The following is a 17,260-nucleotide window of genomic DNA, read 5'->3' on the forward strand; positions in this document are numbered from 1 at the left end:
GGATGGCCATGGAGGTATATGAGGGTAAAAACAATGACTGCAGATGCTGGAAACCAGATTCTGGATTAGTGGTGCTGGAAGAGCACAGCAGTTCAGGCAGCATCCGAGGACACTGCTCCTCGGATGCTGCCTGAACTGCTGTGCTCTTCCAGCACCACTAATCCAGAATGGAGGTATATGATCCAACACCATCATCAGAATTCTTGCTGCAAAGGTTTTCATTCCCTATCCAGAGAATATTCCAGCTGAAAATAACATCAAAACAAACCCATCAAAAGTTGATTGTGCACCTTGGAATGAGGATTACATGACAATAAAAAGATATCTTATCAACCAAGGGAACTTTATGTAATTGGTTAATTTAACATTCTTTTTTGAAAGGATGAAATTCATGCTTAAATTCATTTGACAGATGAGATCATAATGCATTGTCTTTTTCTTATCAATGTTTGTTTATATTTGGAATATAGTATTACATAAAAGTATGATTTACAAATTAAGAATGGACGACAGGACACAGTATCAGCGATATAATACAACAAACTAGATTGTCACTGCATAACTGCAAAGTAATATTTGGCCTATGCAAATGTATCTATGACTTCAAACTATAACTTGTGATGTGCTTCTAATTTTTGCTGCTATTCTTGAAGTAACATTTGTGTGGAATGACAATTTTAAGAATAATCTGGTAATAAGTTGAGTCAGTGATATAACTGGGACTTTGGGACATGAAGCTGCAACATAAATACAGGTTTATTTTTTTCTTGGTTGACCTCGAGCACTAGTGATCTCAACATGCGCTACTCGGAAATTAAACTGTACAATGTTGCAAAATATCTTCTGAAGCCATTTATGTCAGATAAATACAGAAAATGCTTAAAATACTCAGCAGGTGACAGTAACAATGGAAAGAGAAGCCCAGTTAGCATTTCATGAAAGGTTGCAACCTGAAACATCAGCCCAATTCCTCCTATCTTCATATAAAAGATATTAAAGATATGTTTAAGTGCCATTGGAAGTCTGAAAGTAATAGCTCAGTGGAGACTGCTCACTATCTCTCAACTTCCTGTGGACAGTTCCCCAGGACTGTGTGCGAATATCTCTGATTCTGCTAGAGTCGAAGAGTTGGGAGAGATCTGGCTTACTTGCTTGTCAGACTAAAAGCATGTGTAAGTCTTAAGGCCGTAAGGTGTTCAAGAAGAAGTGTGCTATTCAGCCCATTGAGTTTGCTTCACCGTTTAATGAAATTGTAACTGATCCTCAACTCCACTCTGTTGCCTTGTGGGAATTGGAAGCAGCATGGTATTACCCGAGCTTCAATGGCCTCTCTTGCCCAACAAACCAGTTAAAATAATGGGGAAGTCAGGGGAAGAACTCTGCCACTCCCAATCTCAATGTCACTCCCCCTCCCGGCCCAGAATTTATCAGCAAGGAAATCCAGCTCATAATTTTGTTAAGGTTAAGATTATTCTCTGCATTCATTTTGATGACTGTTTGAACAGCTGATATCTTCTGGATGTTCAGAGACATTACCCTGTGAGAGTGATTGGGTGAATCTTTATTCAGATTGTTGTTGACAGTTTAATTGTTATATTTGTTTTTACTCTCTAGCTAACAGAATATTTTGTAGACACAGAAGTGGAGGAAAAAATTGAAGCATGTCCACTCAAGATAAGAAAGCGAAGAAAGGTAATTCAGAGCAGATTGAAAATATGAAGAAAAATGAGTCAAATGGCAACATTTATAAACGGAATGAATTCCAAGACACCTACCTCTTATTCAGTGAAATCCCATCTCACTTTGAATCTGAATCTCAGCAGATTTTCCTGCTCCTCGGATGCTGCCTGACCTGCTGTGCCTTTCCAGCACCACTCTAATCTAGATTCTGGTTTCCAGCTTCTGCAATCCTTGTTTTTACCCAATGTTTCCTAGCAACCATGCTTACCACTCTATTTAAGACTCCATTTCATTGGGTATCATTCCATTTTATTTCAAAATTGCTTTGTGTTGGCACCTTTAAGATATTCACCTTTACAATTCTCCACCTACTGCTCCATGTAATCTTCTATTTTCCCTCTCCGATCCTCAAAACCCATAAACTCCTGCCATCCAGCTCTTTCTCTCTCAAAACTCACTGAGAATTCATTCCCTGCACATAGTATCCAAACCAAAACCACCCTGAGCCAAATTCCAAATGACTCTTTACAGGACTATTACCATGATGTGTTAATCTTTCCTTTGTACTTTTAAATGTAGTGAACCACACCCTTCTCTCCCATTATCTTTCTTCTGTTTTCCAGCTTTATGAGATTACTCTAACATGGTTCAAAAACATCTGACTGAGAGCAGCCATGCAATGCTGTCCCCATGCTTATAGTCACCTTTGGCATCATTGTTCTCTCCTCTTTTTTGTTTTTATGCTGCCCATTTAAAGTGATTATCTGCAAGCATGGATGTTTTATTTCCATATCTGTGTGCGTAGTAGCCAGCTCTAATTTTTAATTAATTATGTTGACCTCAAGACAACCTCTCTGCTGTTGGACTGCAGTCATGAACGTATCAAAATGTTTTTGAACTGAACATCACAAAGACTAAAAAATTTATGTTTGGTTCCTACTATAAACCTACTCACTTGCCATTAAATCCAACCTCTTTCCAAAATGTTCTTCCACCCAATTTTGCACATTTCTCACTCCTTGTATCTGACAATGTGACTGTAGCAAAGAGAACTGACTCCAGATTTCCTTAATAATTAAGCAATTAGACAGCTCAAAGATGGATCTACCCAGCCAAGAACTTTAATTACTCTTTCCTAATACTGGCAAAGCAGCTTTGTGGCTGGTAAAATCATCTCTTTGTGAGACCGACAACTTTGTTGGCAAATTAGTGGTTTTATTGTGTGTGTTTAGTTTTAAAAGTTTGCTCTGAACCTGTTAATCTGAACCAACTTTATTTGTGAATATAGAAAATCTCTGACATTGTGCTGAGCTCAGCTCCGAAACCTGCTGTCCCAGCTGATTTGCAGAATATGATTGCTCAATATTTCAAAAATGATCGCTCTGTAATAGAACTCGAGGAACTGAAACTGCCAGGTATGGAACAAATGTTCTCAAATATACAGTAAGGTTTTCAGTTTTTGAAGACTGCAATATTATTTCTCTTTAAACTTTTTTTTTGGTCTAGTCAGGTTACATTTGAAATGCTGTGTGAATGCAATACTTTCTCCTAATTTCACTTCTCATTTCAGACACTGAAAATATGGAACATAATTTGTTAAATGTGCACACAATTCAATGATAAAACTCTTTCAGACTAATATAATTTTACGCCAGTTTGTTGTGTTATTTTTCAGATTCTTGTTTTCTTCAAAGCAATGACCTGACTCACACCCTGTCCTCCTATCTGAAACAAGGTAAGGAGCTTACATCCTGCACTGCCATTATGCCTCAAGGTTGGTCATGAAGAAAGACAATGCTTCTGCACATCTTTATAATTGTAATTCATACAGAGAAAATATTGACTTTGAATACTGACAGAATGAAGAGAATCTGTCTGGATTGAATAAAATTTTAACTTTAAATTATTCATAGCTTTGTCAGTTGTGAATTACTAAAGGATACAGTAGCCAGTGATTGTTGTGGTGTACTAGCTATAAATGCAGATCTTGCCTTGGTAAGTATGAAATTGAACTCATTAAACCAGATAATTAGGAAGCAGTGCAAAATGGAGTGTTGTAAAAGCCCAATAGATTTACTATGTCGTTCAAGGAAAGAGGCTTGTCGCCCAAATGCTTAGACTTGCATATGACAGTGGATCCATGTTGATCGTGCCAAGATTAGCACTAAATACTGTCTCAACTATCACAAAAATAAATTACAAAATATGCCTAAAGAAAGGCTAAGTACTGTGGGGTTCTGGAAATCTGAAGTGAAAGTCGATAATATTGGGAATTCAGCAGGTTGCAGCATCTTTGGAGACAGGCATTGAATTAATATTTCAGATAAGTAATTAATTCTGATTCAAACACCAGGAATGCTGGAAAAGCTCAGCAGGTCTGACACTGTCTGAGGAGAAAGAAATAGAGTTAGCATTTTGAGTCCAGTGTGACTTTTTCAGAGTTCCTCTTGTTCTGAAGAAGAGTCATACCTGACTTGAAGAGTCAATTCTATTTCCTCCCTTTGCAGATGCTGTCGGACCTGCTGCATTTCTGTATTTCAGTCAGATTTGCAGTTTTCACAGTATTTTCCTTTCTAACAGTTTATCAAGTTAGTGGAGCTTTTCTTCAGTCGTTTGGTTGTGAAAACAGAATCAACTATTTAACAAAAATCCAGTTATTTCACTGCATATGAAAACAAACATTACTTTACTGCAATTTATAATCAAACAAAATGTTTTTATTAAACAAATGGCACAACTTCAAGTTTAAACTATCAAACTAAAGTGGGCGGCACGGTGGCACAGTGCTGCCTCGCAGCGTCAGGGACCCGGGTTCAATTCCCGCCTCAGGCGACTGACTGTGTGGAGTTTGCACGTTCTCCCCGTGTCTGTGTGGGTTTCCTCCGGGTGCTCCGGTTTCCTCCCACAGTCCAAAAATGTGCAGGTTAGGTGAATTGGCCATGATAAATTGCCCATAGTGTTAGGTGAAGGGGTAAATGTAGGGGAATGGGTTTGGATGGGTTGCGCTTCGGCGGGTTGGTGTGGACTTGGGCCAAAAGGCCTGTTTCCACACTGTAAGTAATCTAATCTAAATTCCACTTTATATTGCACATGAATGTTAGCTGGAATCTATTTAGTGCAGATAATGGAATCTATTAAGTGCAGATAATGGAATAACAAAGGGTGCAGTTATATCACATGCTCTGACAATGTACAGTGATATGAAAAATAACAATAAAACATAGACTCCCAGATCTGATCTAATCCTGGATTCTCAAAAGTTCACAGCATGAAGTCATGTCCAGCCCAGTACAAAACCACATTTTAAAATGATCAGAAAGTGACATTTTTGTTACTAGATCTCTTAGAAAGTTTTAAAACAGTGTTTTCAGATGAGTTAATATTAGGCCAAAGCAGATGTTTCAGCCTGTGTCCTCTTTATATTGAAACTGAGGGAGCAGAATTCTGCACAAGCATTAAATGATCTGTCATTTCTTCTCTTGATGCCAGTCAAACTGAGGTCATTCTCAACTCAGTAGCTGCAGCACAGGCGCAAACTCATCTGACAGAATTGGACTGATTTGCAATTTTTTTTTATTGGTCATGAATCATTCTTTTACAATAGGCTTTGCAGAAAATAGAAAATTAAATTCCTCTTCATGCTATCCAGTCCATGTTTACTGTTGCCAGTTTTGGTTTAAGATAGTGTTTTGTGAAATTTTAAGCCAGAGAGGAAAATTATTGGTTTGTGATGAATGATGTTCATATAAAATATAGAAAACACATTCAATTACCTTTTAGTATAAACTCAGTCATTATTATCTTTTCTTAAATGTAATATTACTCTGACAAACAAATATTTATTAGGATCTTCTGGTAATGCACATATTTGTGTATTTCAATGAGATAGTGAAGCTTGGAAATGCATAGCAGTAAAAGTATGCAGACCAGTTATGTGACTAAAACATATAAATATACATTTGAACGATACAAAGATGACTGAGCATTTTAAAGTGTTAAATGTCTTTGTCATATTTTTGTGACTTTGAATTTTAAAAATTAACAAATTATCCAGTCAATATCTTTAAAATGAGAACTGCATTTGAGTGCAATCTATAAAGGAAATGTTATTTATAGCATTTAGTTGTTTTTAAAATGTTCTGACTATTTTTGTTATGAAGTTTTCCAAAGCTTTGTATTTGAGATGATAGTTATTTTAAATTTAACAAAAGTTTGGCCAATTCACAAGGTTTTCCAAATTGATTAGATTTGGTGAATATACAAAGTATCTCCTATTTAAAATGATTGTTGAAATGATTGTCTGTCTACAGTTTGTCCCAAGTGGGTGAAGCTGTGTAAGAATCACACAGAGAAGAAGTCTGCGCTGATGTTGATAATATGCAGCTCTGCTCTCCGAGCTCTTGAAATGATCAGGTAAAGGAAGAACTTTCCTGACCTCTCGATATCCAAAGTACCTCTCAGCCACTTTTCTTTTCCCTGAAGTGCTGTAACATTGTTATTGTAGGCAAATGCAGCAACTGGTTTGAGGATAACGAGGTTCCACAAAGACCAGACCATCTGTTTTGATTGTTTTGAGTGAGAAATAAAACTTGGTTAAGTAACCAAGAGAGCAGTTTCCTCTGCTTCAAGTGTAGCGTCATGGGATATTCAGTGTCCACTGAACAGGGAGCTTTGGCCTCAGTCTAATGTCACACCTAAAGGAGGGCATGTCCCCAGTAATGCAGCAGTTTTCAGCACTGCCCAGGAATGATGAACTAAATTTTGAGTTTAATTTCTGGAATGGAGCTTCAGCCTATGACCTTTTGGCTCAGAGGCAGGGTTGCTACCTCTGAGCAAAACTTTTTCAAAATTATACCTGGAAGCATTTACACATTGTCATGGTAATACCTTCAACTTCTTGTGTGAACTTCCAAGCAAAGTTATCCTTGCTAGCTATTACTTTTTTGGGTTTTATTCCCCCCTGATATTTTCATGGCTTGATGCCAGTTTTCATAAGCAGGCTGGATTTTCTCTGAACTTAAACAGTGATCATCATTTATTTATGTGAATGATTTAATCTAAATAACTTAATTTTCTATTTAGTGCCCACAGCTCATGGGTGGCATTTAAATGATGTCAAAGTTGAATTTCACTTGGCCTTTGAGTTTGTGTGTGGAACTGATTACCCACATTTTGGGCACAATTTGAAATTCCTGGTGCCCAAAACATCATGGTGTCTTACTCATCATCTTGCTGCAATAATAGTATCGTGCTTAGAATCAGTCAAAATAATTAGACCAAGCCGTTGGGCCATAGAGCCTTTCAGTCAGCTGATGTTCAACTCTGACAGAAGAAGTTCAGATGTCAGGTTCTTTCACAAAGTATTGGTCAGAGCATTGAGTATAGGAATTGGGAGGTCATGTTGCGGCTGTACAGGACGTTGATTAGGCCACTTTTCGAATATCGCTTGCAATACTGGTCGTCTTCCTATCAGAAGGATGTTGAGAACCTTGAAAGAGTTCAGAAAAGATTTACAAGGATGTTGCCAGGGTTGGACGATTTGAGCTATAGGGAGAGGCTGAACAGGCAGGGGCTGTTTTCCTGGAGCGTCGAAGGCTGAGGGGTAACCTCATAGAGGTTTATAAAATCATGAGGGGCATGGATACGATAAATCGACAAAGTCTTTTCCCTGGAGTGGGGTAGTCCAGAACTAGAGGGCATAGGTTTAGGGTGAGAGGGGAAAGATATAAAAGGGGCCTAGGGGACAACTTGTTCACGCAGAGGCTGGTGCGTGTATGGAATGAGCTGTCAGAGGAAGTGGTGGAGGCAGGTACAATTGCAACATTTAAAAGGCATCTGGATGGGTATATGTATAGGAAGGATTTAGAGGGATATGGGCCAAGTGCTGGCAAATGGGACAAGATTAGGTTGGGATACCTGGTCAGCATAGACGAGTTGGACCAAAGGATCTGTTTCCATGCTATACATCTCTATGACTCTACCAACTAAGAAGCTACATTCCAGAACAAGCAAAGTCTTTTTGAAAGTCATGATGAGAATAAACTGGAGAAAAGAAAAATCAAATTGTGTTTAGATTCATACACTGCAAGCTTTGCTGTTACAATATTATGCAGTTTATCTCCCCATCTACTTTTGCCTGTGAACATTTAACATGCTCACCCAGCATTGTTCTCTCAGCTTCTTAAATGTAGGTTTCAACCCATTTAGAGTAAACAGGGCATGACGATAATGATTGTATCTCATTTGTTTTGGCAGAATGATAACAGCTTTTAAAGGTGACTGTAAGACTCTAAAATTGTTTGCAAAGCATATTAAGGTAAGTGTGCATCTCATTAAAATTTGCACTAATTTAATTAATATTTAAAAGCGATAGGTGATCATGAAGGATTGAGGGGGAGACAATGGTCTGGTGGTACTATCGCTGGACCGTTAATCCAGAGAGGTAAAAGCAATGACTGCAGATGCTAGAAACCAGATTCTGGATTAGTGGTGCTGGAAGAGCACAGCAGTTCAGGCAGCATCTGAGGAGCAGTAAAACCAATGTTTCGGGCAAAAGCCCTTCATCAGGAGTACAGGCAGAGAGCCTGAAGGGTAGAGAGATAAATGAGAGGAGGGTGGGGGTGGGGAGAAAGTAGCATAGTGTACAGTAGGTGAGGGGGGGGAGGGGATGAAGGTGATAGGTCAGGGAGGAGGGTGGAGTGGATAGGTGGAAAAGAAAATAGGCAGGTAGGACAAGTCATGGGGACAGTGCTGAGCTGGAAGTTTGGAACTGGGGTGAGGTGGGGGAAGGGGAAATGAGGAAACTGTTGAAGTCCACATTGATGCCCTGGGGTTGAAGTGTTCCGAGGCGGAAGATGAGGCGTTCTTCCTCCAGGCGTCTGGTGGTGAGGGAGCGGCAGTGAAGTTGGCCCAGGACCTCCATGTCCTTGGCAGAGTGGGAGGGGAGTTGAAATGTTGGGCCACAGGGCGATGTGGTTGATTGGTGCGGGTGTCCCGGAGATGTTCCCTAAAGCGCTCTGCTAGGAGGCGTTCAGTCTCCCCAATGTAGAGGAGACCGCATCGGGAACAACGGATACAATAAATGATATTGGTGGATGTGCAGGTAAAATTTTGATGGATGTGGAAGGCCCCTTCAGGGCCTTAGATAGAGGTGAGGGAGGAGGTGTGGGCGCAGGTTTTGGAATTCTTGCGGTGGCAGAGGAAGGTGCCAGGATGGGAGGGTGGGTTGTAGGGGGATGTGGACCTGACCAGGTAGTCACAGAGGGAACGGTCTTTGCGGAAGGCGGAAAGGGGTGGGGAGGGAAATATATCCCTGGTGATGGGGTCCGTTTGGAGGTGGCGGAAATGTCAGCGGATGATTTGGTTTATGCGAAGGTTGGTAGGTGGAAGGTGAGCACCGGGGGGGGGGGGGTTCTGTCCTTGTTACGGTTGGAGGGGTGGGGTCTGAGGGCGGAGGTGTGGGATGTGGACGAGATGCGTTGGAGGGCATCTTAACCACATGCAAAGGGAAATTGCGGTCTCTAAAGAAGGAAGCCATCTGGTGTGTTCTATGGTGGAACTGGTCCTCCTGGGAGCAGATATGGTGGAGACGGAGGAATTGCGAATACGGGATGGCATTTTTGCAGGAGGTAGGGTGGAAAGAGGTGTAATCCAGGTAGCTATGAGAGTCGGTGGGTTTGTAAAAAATGTCAGTGTCAAGTCGGTCGTCATTAATGGAGCTGGAGAGGTCCAGGAAGGGGAGGGAGGTGTCAGAGATGGTCCAGGTAAATTTAAGGTCAGGGTGGAATGTGTTGGTGAAGTTCATGAATTGCTCAACTTCCTCGCAGGAGCATGAGGTGGCGCCAATGCAGTCATCAATGTAGCGGAGGAAGAGGTGGGGAGTGGTGCCAGTGTAATTACGGAAGATGGACTGTTCTACATAGCCAACAAAGAGACAGGCATAGCTGGGGCCCATACAGGTGCCCATGGCTACCCCTTTAGTCTGGAGGAAGTGGGAGGATTCGAAGGAGAAATTGTTAAGGGTGAGGACCAGTTCGGCCAAATGAATGAGAGTGTCAGTGGAAGGGTACTGTTGGGGACGTCGGGAGAGGAAGAAACGGAAGGCTTGGAGGCCCTGGTCGTGGTCGATGGACGTGTAGAGGGACTGAATATCCATGGTGAAGATGAGGCGTTGGGGGCCGGCGAAACTGAAATCTTGGAGGAAGTGGAGGGCGTGGGTGGTGTCTCAAACGTATGTGGGGAGTTCCTGGACTAGGGGGGATAGGACAGTGTCGAGGTAGGTAGAAATGAGTTCAGTGGGACAGGAGCATGCTGAGACAATGGGTCGGCCAGGGTGGTCAGGCTTGTGGATCTTGGGACGGAGGTAGAACTGGGCAGTGCAGGGTTCCCGGACTACGAGGTTGGAAGCTGTGGGTGGACGATCTCCTGAGATGATGATGTTCTGTATGGTCTGGGAGATGATGATTTGGTGATGGGGTGTGGGGTCATGGTCGAGGGGGCGGTAGGAAGAGGTGTCCTCAAGTTGGCATCTGGCTTCAGCGGTGTGGTGGTCAGACTACCACTGCGCCGCCTTTATCTGCTGGCTTGATGGTGAGGTCGGGATTGGAAGGCTGCGCATTGTGAGGGTGAGAGGTTGGAGTGCGGGAGGGGGGTAGACAGGTTGAGGCAGCTAATGTCCCAGCAGCAGTTGGAAATGAAGAGGTCGAGGGCGGGTAATAGGCCAGCATGGGGTGTCCCAGTTGATGAAGTGTGTTGGAGATGGGCGAAGGGGTCCTCGGAAGGTGGGCAGGAGTCCTGATTGTGAAAGTAAGCTCGGAGGCGGAGGCAGTGGAAGAAGTGTTTGACGTCACAGCGTGTATTAAATTCATTGATGCGTGGGCGGAGGGGGATGAAGATGAGTCCTTTGCTGAGGACTGATCGTTCATCCTCAGTGAGGGGGAGATCTGGAGGGATGGTGAAAACTCGGCAGGACTGGGAGCTGGGATCTGGTGTGGGTGTGGAGCTGGGAGTGGGGGTGGAGGCAGTAACTGGAGTGGGTGTGGGGGTGGAGTCATGAGCAGGGGTGGTGTTCCCCTCAGTGTTCTGGGGATGGGCATGGTGACAGTGGGATCTGTGGGGGCGTGTCAGCAGAATGCAGGTGAGTGCCGTTGGTGGGGGCGGAAGTGTTGTCAAACACGGCAGTGGGGGGGCAGAGGTCACAGAGCGTGTGACATCAGTGGTAATGTGAGGGGCGGAAGTGATGTCACATGTGATGCATGAGGAATTGTGAGGGGCAGAAGTGGCTGTGGAAATGGCCGTGATGAGGGCGGAAGTGATGTCACCAATCATTGTGGAGATGGTGGCTGCACCAGCCGCATGGCTGATGGCGTCCGAGCAGTTCCAGAGGCCGGGGGAATCTACTAGATTGTTTGAGGAGCGCTGAATATGGAGGTGGGTGGATAAAAGTTTGTTGTACTTATAGTTTTTGATGTTTGAGATGGAGTTGAAATGCTGTTCTTGAGAGTATGAATTCTCCTGAGGATATAGTACAGAAGGGGTTCTTTGCAGTTCTGAGAGAGTGTGGCCCTCAGCTGAGGCGGGGCTGACTGTAGAGAGGTTAGGTGCCGGCGCATTGCTGCGAGCGTGGAGCGGAGGATCTTGACGGAGAACCGTTGCTGGTGTTTTTGAATCTGTAGTCTGTACTGTTTGTCCTGTTCGGTCCTGAACTCTGCTGGTTTAAAGGTGGTCCAGACTCCATGTGGGATGAGTTGGTTACGGAGGCAGGCACTGAGGAAGCAAATGTGGCTGTAGTAGTGAGTCTATTTCAGGACATGGTTGAAGAGCTTCAGGGCAGAGGAAATGACCTGGGAGTTGCAGTGGGAGAGGGACTCCCTGAGATTCTTGTAGAGAGAGGAGGAAAACTTCTTCAAGGCAGGCATCCTTGCAAGAGGATTCGCAGTAGAGTTAAACTCAACTCGGTAAAAACAATGACTGCAGATGCTGGAATCCAGATTCTGGATTAGTGGTGCTGGAAAAGCACAGCAGTACAGGCAGCATCCGAGGAGCAGTAAAATCGACGTTTCGGACAAAAACCCTTCATCAGGAATACAGGCAGAGTGCCTGAAGGGTGGAGAAATAAGCTAGAGGAGGGCGGGGGTGGGGAGAAAGTAGCATAGAATACAATAGGTGAGTGGAGGAGGGGATAAAGGTGATAGGTCAGGGAGGAGGGTGGAGTGGATAGGTGGAAAAGAAGATAGGCAGGTAGGACAAGTCATGGGGACAGTGCTTAGCTGGAAGTTTGGAACTGGGGTGAGGTGGGGGAAGGGGAAATGAGGAAACTGTTGAAGTCCACATTGATGCCCTGGGGTTGAAGTGTTCCGAGGCGGAAGATGAGGCGTTCTTCCTCCAGGCGTCAGGTGGTGAGGGAGCGGTGGTGAATGAGACCCAGGACCTCCATGTTCTCAGCAGAGTGGGAGGGGGAGTTGAAATGTTGGGCCACAGGGCGATGTGGTTGATTGGTGCGGGTGTCCCAGAGATGTTCCCTAAAGCGCTCTGCAAGCACTTCCTTACTTTTGAACAAAATCAGTAAAATCTTAGTAGCATAGACATTTGCATGACTCCATTAAAACATAGCTCTCATTTAAATGAACATGATTTGTTTTGCCAGTTCCAATCAGCTAACAATAAATAAGGTGACTCCGAAAAACATGACACTTTTAGTCCTCATTTGATTCAGTTCTCTGCTCCATTTGAGACATTAACATTGGATTGTTCAAATATCTTCAAAATAAATATTGCCGGTGCTCCAGATGTAACATTAAATCTGTCAGCACTCAGGGAGAATTTGCAAAACCTTAAATGAATTCTTTTTCAAAGCAGCAACTGATAACTAATTTGATAAGGAAGAAAAAGTTGGAAACTTTACCTGACATTGTGGGAGACCAGTAGCTCCTTGTTAGGATTTATAAGGATATCTGTGGTGTTCAATTTCTGGGCAAATGCCCATGGTACCTGCCTTAAAGGGAATTGTATCCAATAAACAGGGGCATATGGACAGCATGATGGCTCAGTGATTAGCACTGCTGCCTCCCAGCTCTAGGATCTCAGGTTCGATTCCAACCTTGTGGAGTTTACACATTCTCCCTGTGTCTGTGTGGGTCCCGTCTCAGTGTGGTGGTTTCCTCCCACAATCCAAAGATGTGCAGGTTCGGTGAATTGGCAATGCTAAATTGCCCGTAGTGTTCAGGGATGTGCAATTTAGGTGCATTAGTCAGGGATAGTAGGGTAGGGGAATGGGTCTGGGTGCACTACTGTTCAGAGGGTTGATGTGAACTTGTTGGGCCGAAGGGCCTGTAAGGATTCTATGATACCCGGTTTCAGGAAATTGTTCCTTAGCTGTGCAGAGTTCATGCTGTGTATGAACTGAATAAACATAAAATAAGGATAAACAAGTGGAGGACATTCCTTATTTGAATACATATCATGGAAACACTTCTGGAGACTGGGTGTTGGGCGAGAAGCTTCACATTTATGGTATTTCATGTTGCAAATAAATATAAACTGTGCAAAGATTGACTGGGGTCTCCTTCACACAATGGCTGCCAGAAGTTCAACAATATGTGTGCAATCGATTCAGTTTTTCCAGATTTATTACCACCTGACAAGGTAGTACTCAAAAGTTAACTTTATTTTATTACATTTGTTTTTGTGAAGCTGGGCGGAGCAGGAATTCTTCTCCTGACCCTATAATAATAGTGTGGGCTACTCCCCTCCCCTCCCCTCCCCTCCCCTCTCCTTTGTCTTGATAACCACCCATTAATGTGGCTTGTCAGTTCTTGATCACTCAACGGTGAAATAAGAAGATATTTTCAATTATATGTCAGCCTGAGTTGTTATAGTTTGTATTTTTTTCTGTTCAGTTTTTTTTTACAGGAACTCATTCTGTTCCATTTCTCATCCAGGTAGAGGACCAGATAAAATGGCTTGCCAAGGGGGTGATACACCTTGGTGTAGGAACACCAGGACGGATTAGAAGTCTCATCGAGCAAGGTAGAAAATCCCAAGCTGTTTGAGTGGGTTTGTTTGTATGCCTTCAGGTTATTCAGGGTTAATCAATTATTACTTTGCGTACATTTAACATTGAGTGGGAGGGGCAGTTCCCACTCTGCCAAGGACATGCAGGACCTGGGCCTCCTCCACCGCCAGATGCTAGCCCCCGACACCTGGAGGAAAAACGTCTCATCTTCCACCTTGGGACTCTCCAACTACACGGCATCAATGTGAATGTCAGCAGTTTCCTCATCTCCCTTCCCCTCACCTTATCCCCAGATCCAACCCTCCAACTCGGCTCCATCCTCTTGAACTGTCCTATCTGTCCATTTTCCTTCACACCTATCCGTTTCACCCTCCACTCTGACCTATCACCATCACCCACACACCTTCATCTACCTATCGCATTCCCACCTACCTTCCCCCAGCCTCATCCCCTTCCATTTATCTCTCAGCCCTCTTGGAGCTTATGCTTGAAACATTGTCTCTCCTGCTCCTCGGATGCTCCCTTACCTGCTGTCCGTTTTTCAGCACCACACCTTTTGACTCTGATCTCCAGAATCTGCAGTCTTCACTTTCTCCTACGTTAGAAGTAAGACATAGTTAAGAGGATAAACGTTACAGTCAGATAAACAAATTACAGATAAACATTACATTGCAGTAGCTCAGCACAGGGGCTTCCACATGTGGTCTGACCAGCCTCATAAGCCACTGACCACCTGCACCAGTCCACAGTCAGTCCAGTCCAACAGCTGTCCCTGCTCCACTCCGGCTCTCAATGTAAGGTTTCTTGAATAATAGAATAGGCCACAGAGTACCAAGAGTCGGTACCTCCACCAATCTTGGTGCATTGTATTCACAGCACCAAATGTGGCCTACTCTATATTGGAGAAACCAAATGCAGACTGGGTGACCGCTTTGCAGAACACCTTCGGTCTGTGCGCAAGCAGGACCCTGACCTTCCTGCAGCCAGTCATTTTAACACAGCGTCCTGCTCGCATAGAACATAGAACATGGAACAATACAGCACAGAACAGGCCCTTCGGCCTTCGATGTTGCGCTGACCTGTGAACTATTCTCAGCTCGTCCCCCTAAACTATCCCATCATCATCCATGTGCATGCTGCGTCTATCCATGGCATGCTGCAGTGTTCCAGTGAAACACAGCGCAAACTGGAGGAACAACATCTCATCTTCAGACTAGGCACTTTTCAGTCTTCTGGATGTAATGTTGAGTTCAACACATTTAAATTATGAACCATTTCTTTTCTTTCTTTTACCTTGTTATCATGTCCTCCCCTCCCCCATTCCACTTACTGTCCTTCCAGTCTGGCAGGAGACACACCATTGTTCTGTCATTCTCATATTCTGATCACTTAATGTAAACTATGAATATCTATTCTCCATCTGCACCCTACACCCCTACCACCCACCCTCACCCCTGTGAGCTGTAGTGTAACTGCTGTCCCTCCACACTTCACCAGCTCTGATGAAGAGTCATTTCGACTCGAAACATTAGCTTCCACTCTCTCCATGGATGTTGCCTGACCAGCTGCGATCTCCAGCATTTGTCGTTTTAATGTACCAGGTCAATTTGAGGGTGAGTAGTGCCATTGGAACTGGGGTGTTTGGAACTGGAGAGTAACTCCGTCAAAGTTTACAGAGTTAAATTTCACGTCTTCCATATTTTTTCCTTCAGGTTTGCATTGTTGTGTCTCTTATTCAGGTGAAGAAATATTGACACAACCACAGTTTAATCTATACTCCTTGTAGCTATTTTTGCACATCTTAAATTTAAAATTAAAGCTTATCCTTGGGTGTTGTGCCAGACAGAATTGAAGTATATACTGGCTGAAAGGCAAAATTAAGTCATGTCTATATTTCAGTCTGTCAAAACTGTCTGGTCTATCACTATATAATTATACCTTAAATTATATGTTTTATTTTTCATTTTGAATTCAGCATAAACAGTGTTGTTGTCATTATACTCACAACCTACGATAGAATTTATTTTAAAAGGGAAACAGATGTATGTAAAATTCTCCAAACTCCAAATTTATGTGCTGGTTCTCTTACTTCTCATTCATTCCTTGTAACAAGTCTGTTGATTAGAACAAGTCTGGAAGCAGATATTTGCAGGTTTTTGCAGAGCTAGGCTAACATTGTATGTCTTTAAAAGTTATGGGCTGGACCCATTTCTGAGATTCTCACTGCCATTCCTATTCCCATTTTCGTCTTTGGCAATTTGTGCTGGTACATGATAGGTGTGAGGAGAGTGAGTCTATGCCCTGCAGATCCCATCCAGCCTGATCATCTTGTGAAACAGTCTCAATTCAGGAACCTGCTGACAGATACATTTACCCATGTCCCCATGACCCCTCATATCCCCATGCCCCTCCCATTACTCCCATGCAACCTCTCCACACCCTGCATCTTCATGGACTTTCATTAAGTATGTAGTGTGAAGAGAACCAATAAGCCATATAATAATAGTGGCAGTTGCTTCAAAGTGTTCATAAAAAGAATACCCTCCTTTGGGAAAAAAAACTGCTGCTCTTAGAACCTTATCAGAGAATCATTATAATGTAGAGGAAGGCTGTTTGGCTCGTTGTGTCTGCACTGGCTGTCTAAATGGGCATTATGACATGGTGCCATTCTCTTGCATTTCCAGCATCTGTAGTAGTTTGCTTTTATTCAACAGTTTCTCTCTATCTACTCTGTTCAGGCCATCTTGAATTTGAAAATTTCTTCCAAACCACCTCTCATCCTTCTTTACAATGGAAACAGTCCCAACCTCTCCAGTTTATCTTCATAATTGAAGTTTCTCATTGCTGGGACCACTCTCCTGGTTCTGTACTGCACTCTGTTCAATGCGTTCATGTCTTTCCTAACAATGCACAATGCTCCAGCTTAGGTCTGACCAGTGTCTTATATGAACAGCATAACCTTCTTGCTCCTGTACTATGTGCCCCATTACCAAGGGTAGGATCCTGCTGCTTTCTCAGCTGCTGTTAATAATTACTTGTTCTACCACTTTGAGTGACTATAATGTATATGTGTCTTATTTAGTAACTGACCCCCCTCCCCCCCCCCCCCCCCCCCCCCCCCCCCACACACACACACACACACACACACACACCTTGGGTGTACAAAGTTAAAAATCACACAACACCAGGTTATAGTCCAACAGGCTTAATTGGAAGCACACTAGCTTTCGGAGCAACGCTTCTTCATCAGGTGATTGTGGAGGGCTCGATCGTAACACAGAATTTATAGCAAAAATTTGCAGTGTGATGTAACTGAAATTATACATTGAAAAATTGATTGTCTGTTAAGCCTTTCATCTGTTAGAATACAGTGATAGTTTCATTTCTTTCATGTGTAAATCACAAAACCCTTTTTTTAAAGTTGCATTCTCGGGTTAGCTGTTAACAATGGTGATAGCTAGACAATATGTTGAAGGTGTTAGCCCCCTGTGTTCTCTGTCTATGACCTAATGTTTAGATTGATTCTAATCTAAAAAGTGAGATAACAGAGTTTTACATAAATTCACG

At 43.2% G+C, this 17,260-nt stretch overlaps 1 protein-coding gene across 11 annotated transcripts in view; it reads left to right on the forward strand.

Moving 5' to 3' along the window:
• The window catches only part of cmss1 (cms1 ribosomal small subunit homolog), a 397,195-nt gene that overhangs the window by 372,549 nt on the left and 7,386 nt on the right, over positions 1-17,260 (forward strand). For 8 of the 11 annotated variants that reach the window (XM_087992620.1, XM_087992624.1, XM_087992623.1 and 5 more), the window contains 6 exons: positions 1,615-1,692; positions 2,969-3,095; positions 3,356-3,415; positions 5,991-6,093; positions 7,936-7,996; positions 13,620-13,707. In XM_087992620.1, the coding sequence (XP_087848746.1) occupies positions 1,615-1,692; positions 2,969-3,095; positions 3,356-3,415; positions 5,991-6,093; positions 7,936-7,996; positions 13,620-13,707 (517 nt within the window). The remainder of the gene's footprint in view (positions 1-1,614; positions 1,693-2,968; positions 3,096-3,355; positions 3,416-5,990; positions 6,094-7,935; positions 7,997-13,619; positions 13,708-17,260) is intronic. The other 3 variants (XM_087992628.1, XM_087992627.1, XM_087992629.1) reach the window with 1 other exon arrangement.

This window comes from Chiloscyllium plagiosum, unplaced genomic scaffold (assembly GCF_037043375.1).
Source record: "Chiloscyllium plagiosum isolate Xiang-an unplaced genomic scaffold, Cpla_swu_hap1 HiC_scaffold_12, whole genome shotgun sequence".
NCBI lineage: Eukaryota > Metazoa > Chordata > Chondrichthyes > Orectolobiformes > Hemiscylliidae > Chiloscyllium > Chiloscyllium plagiosum.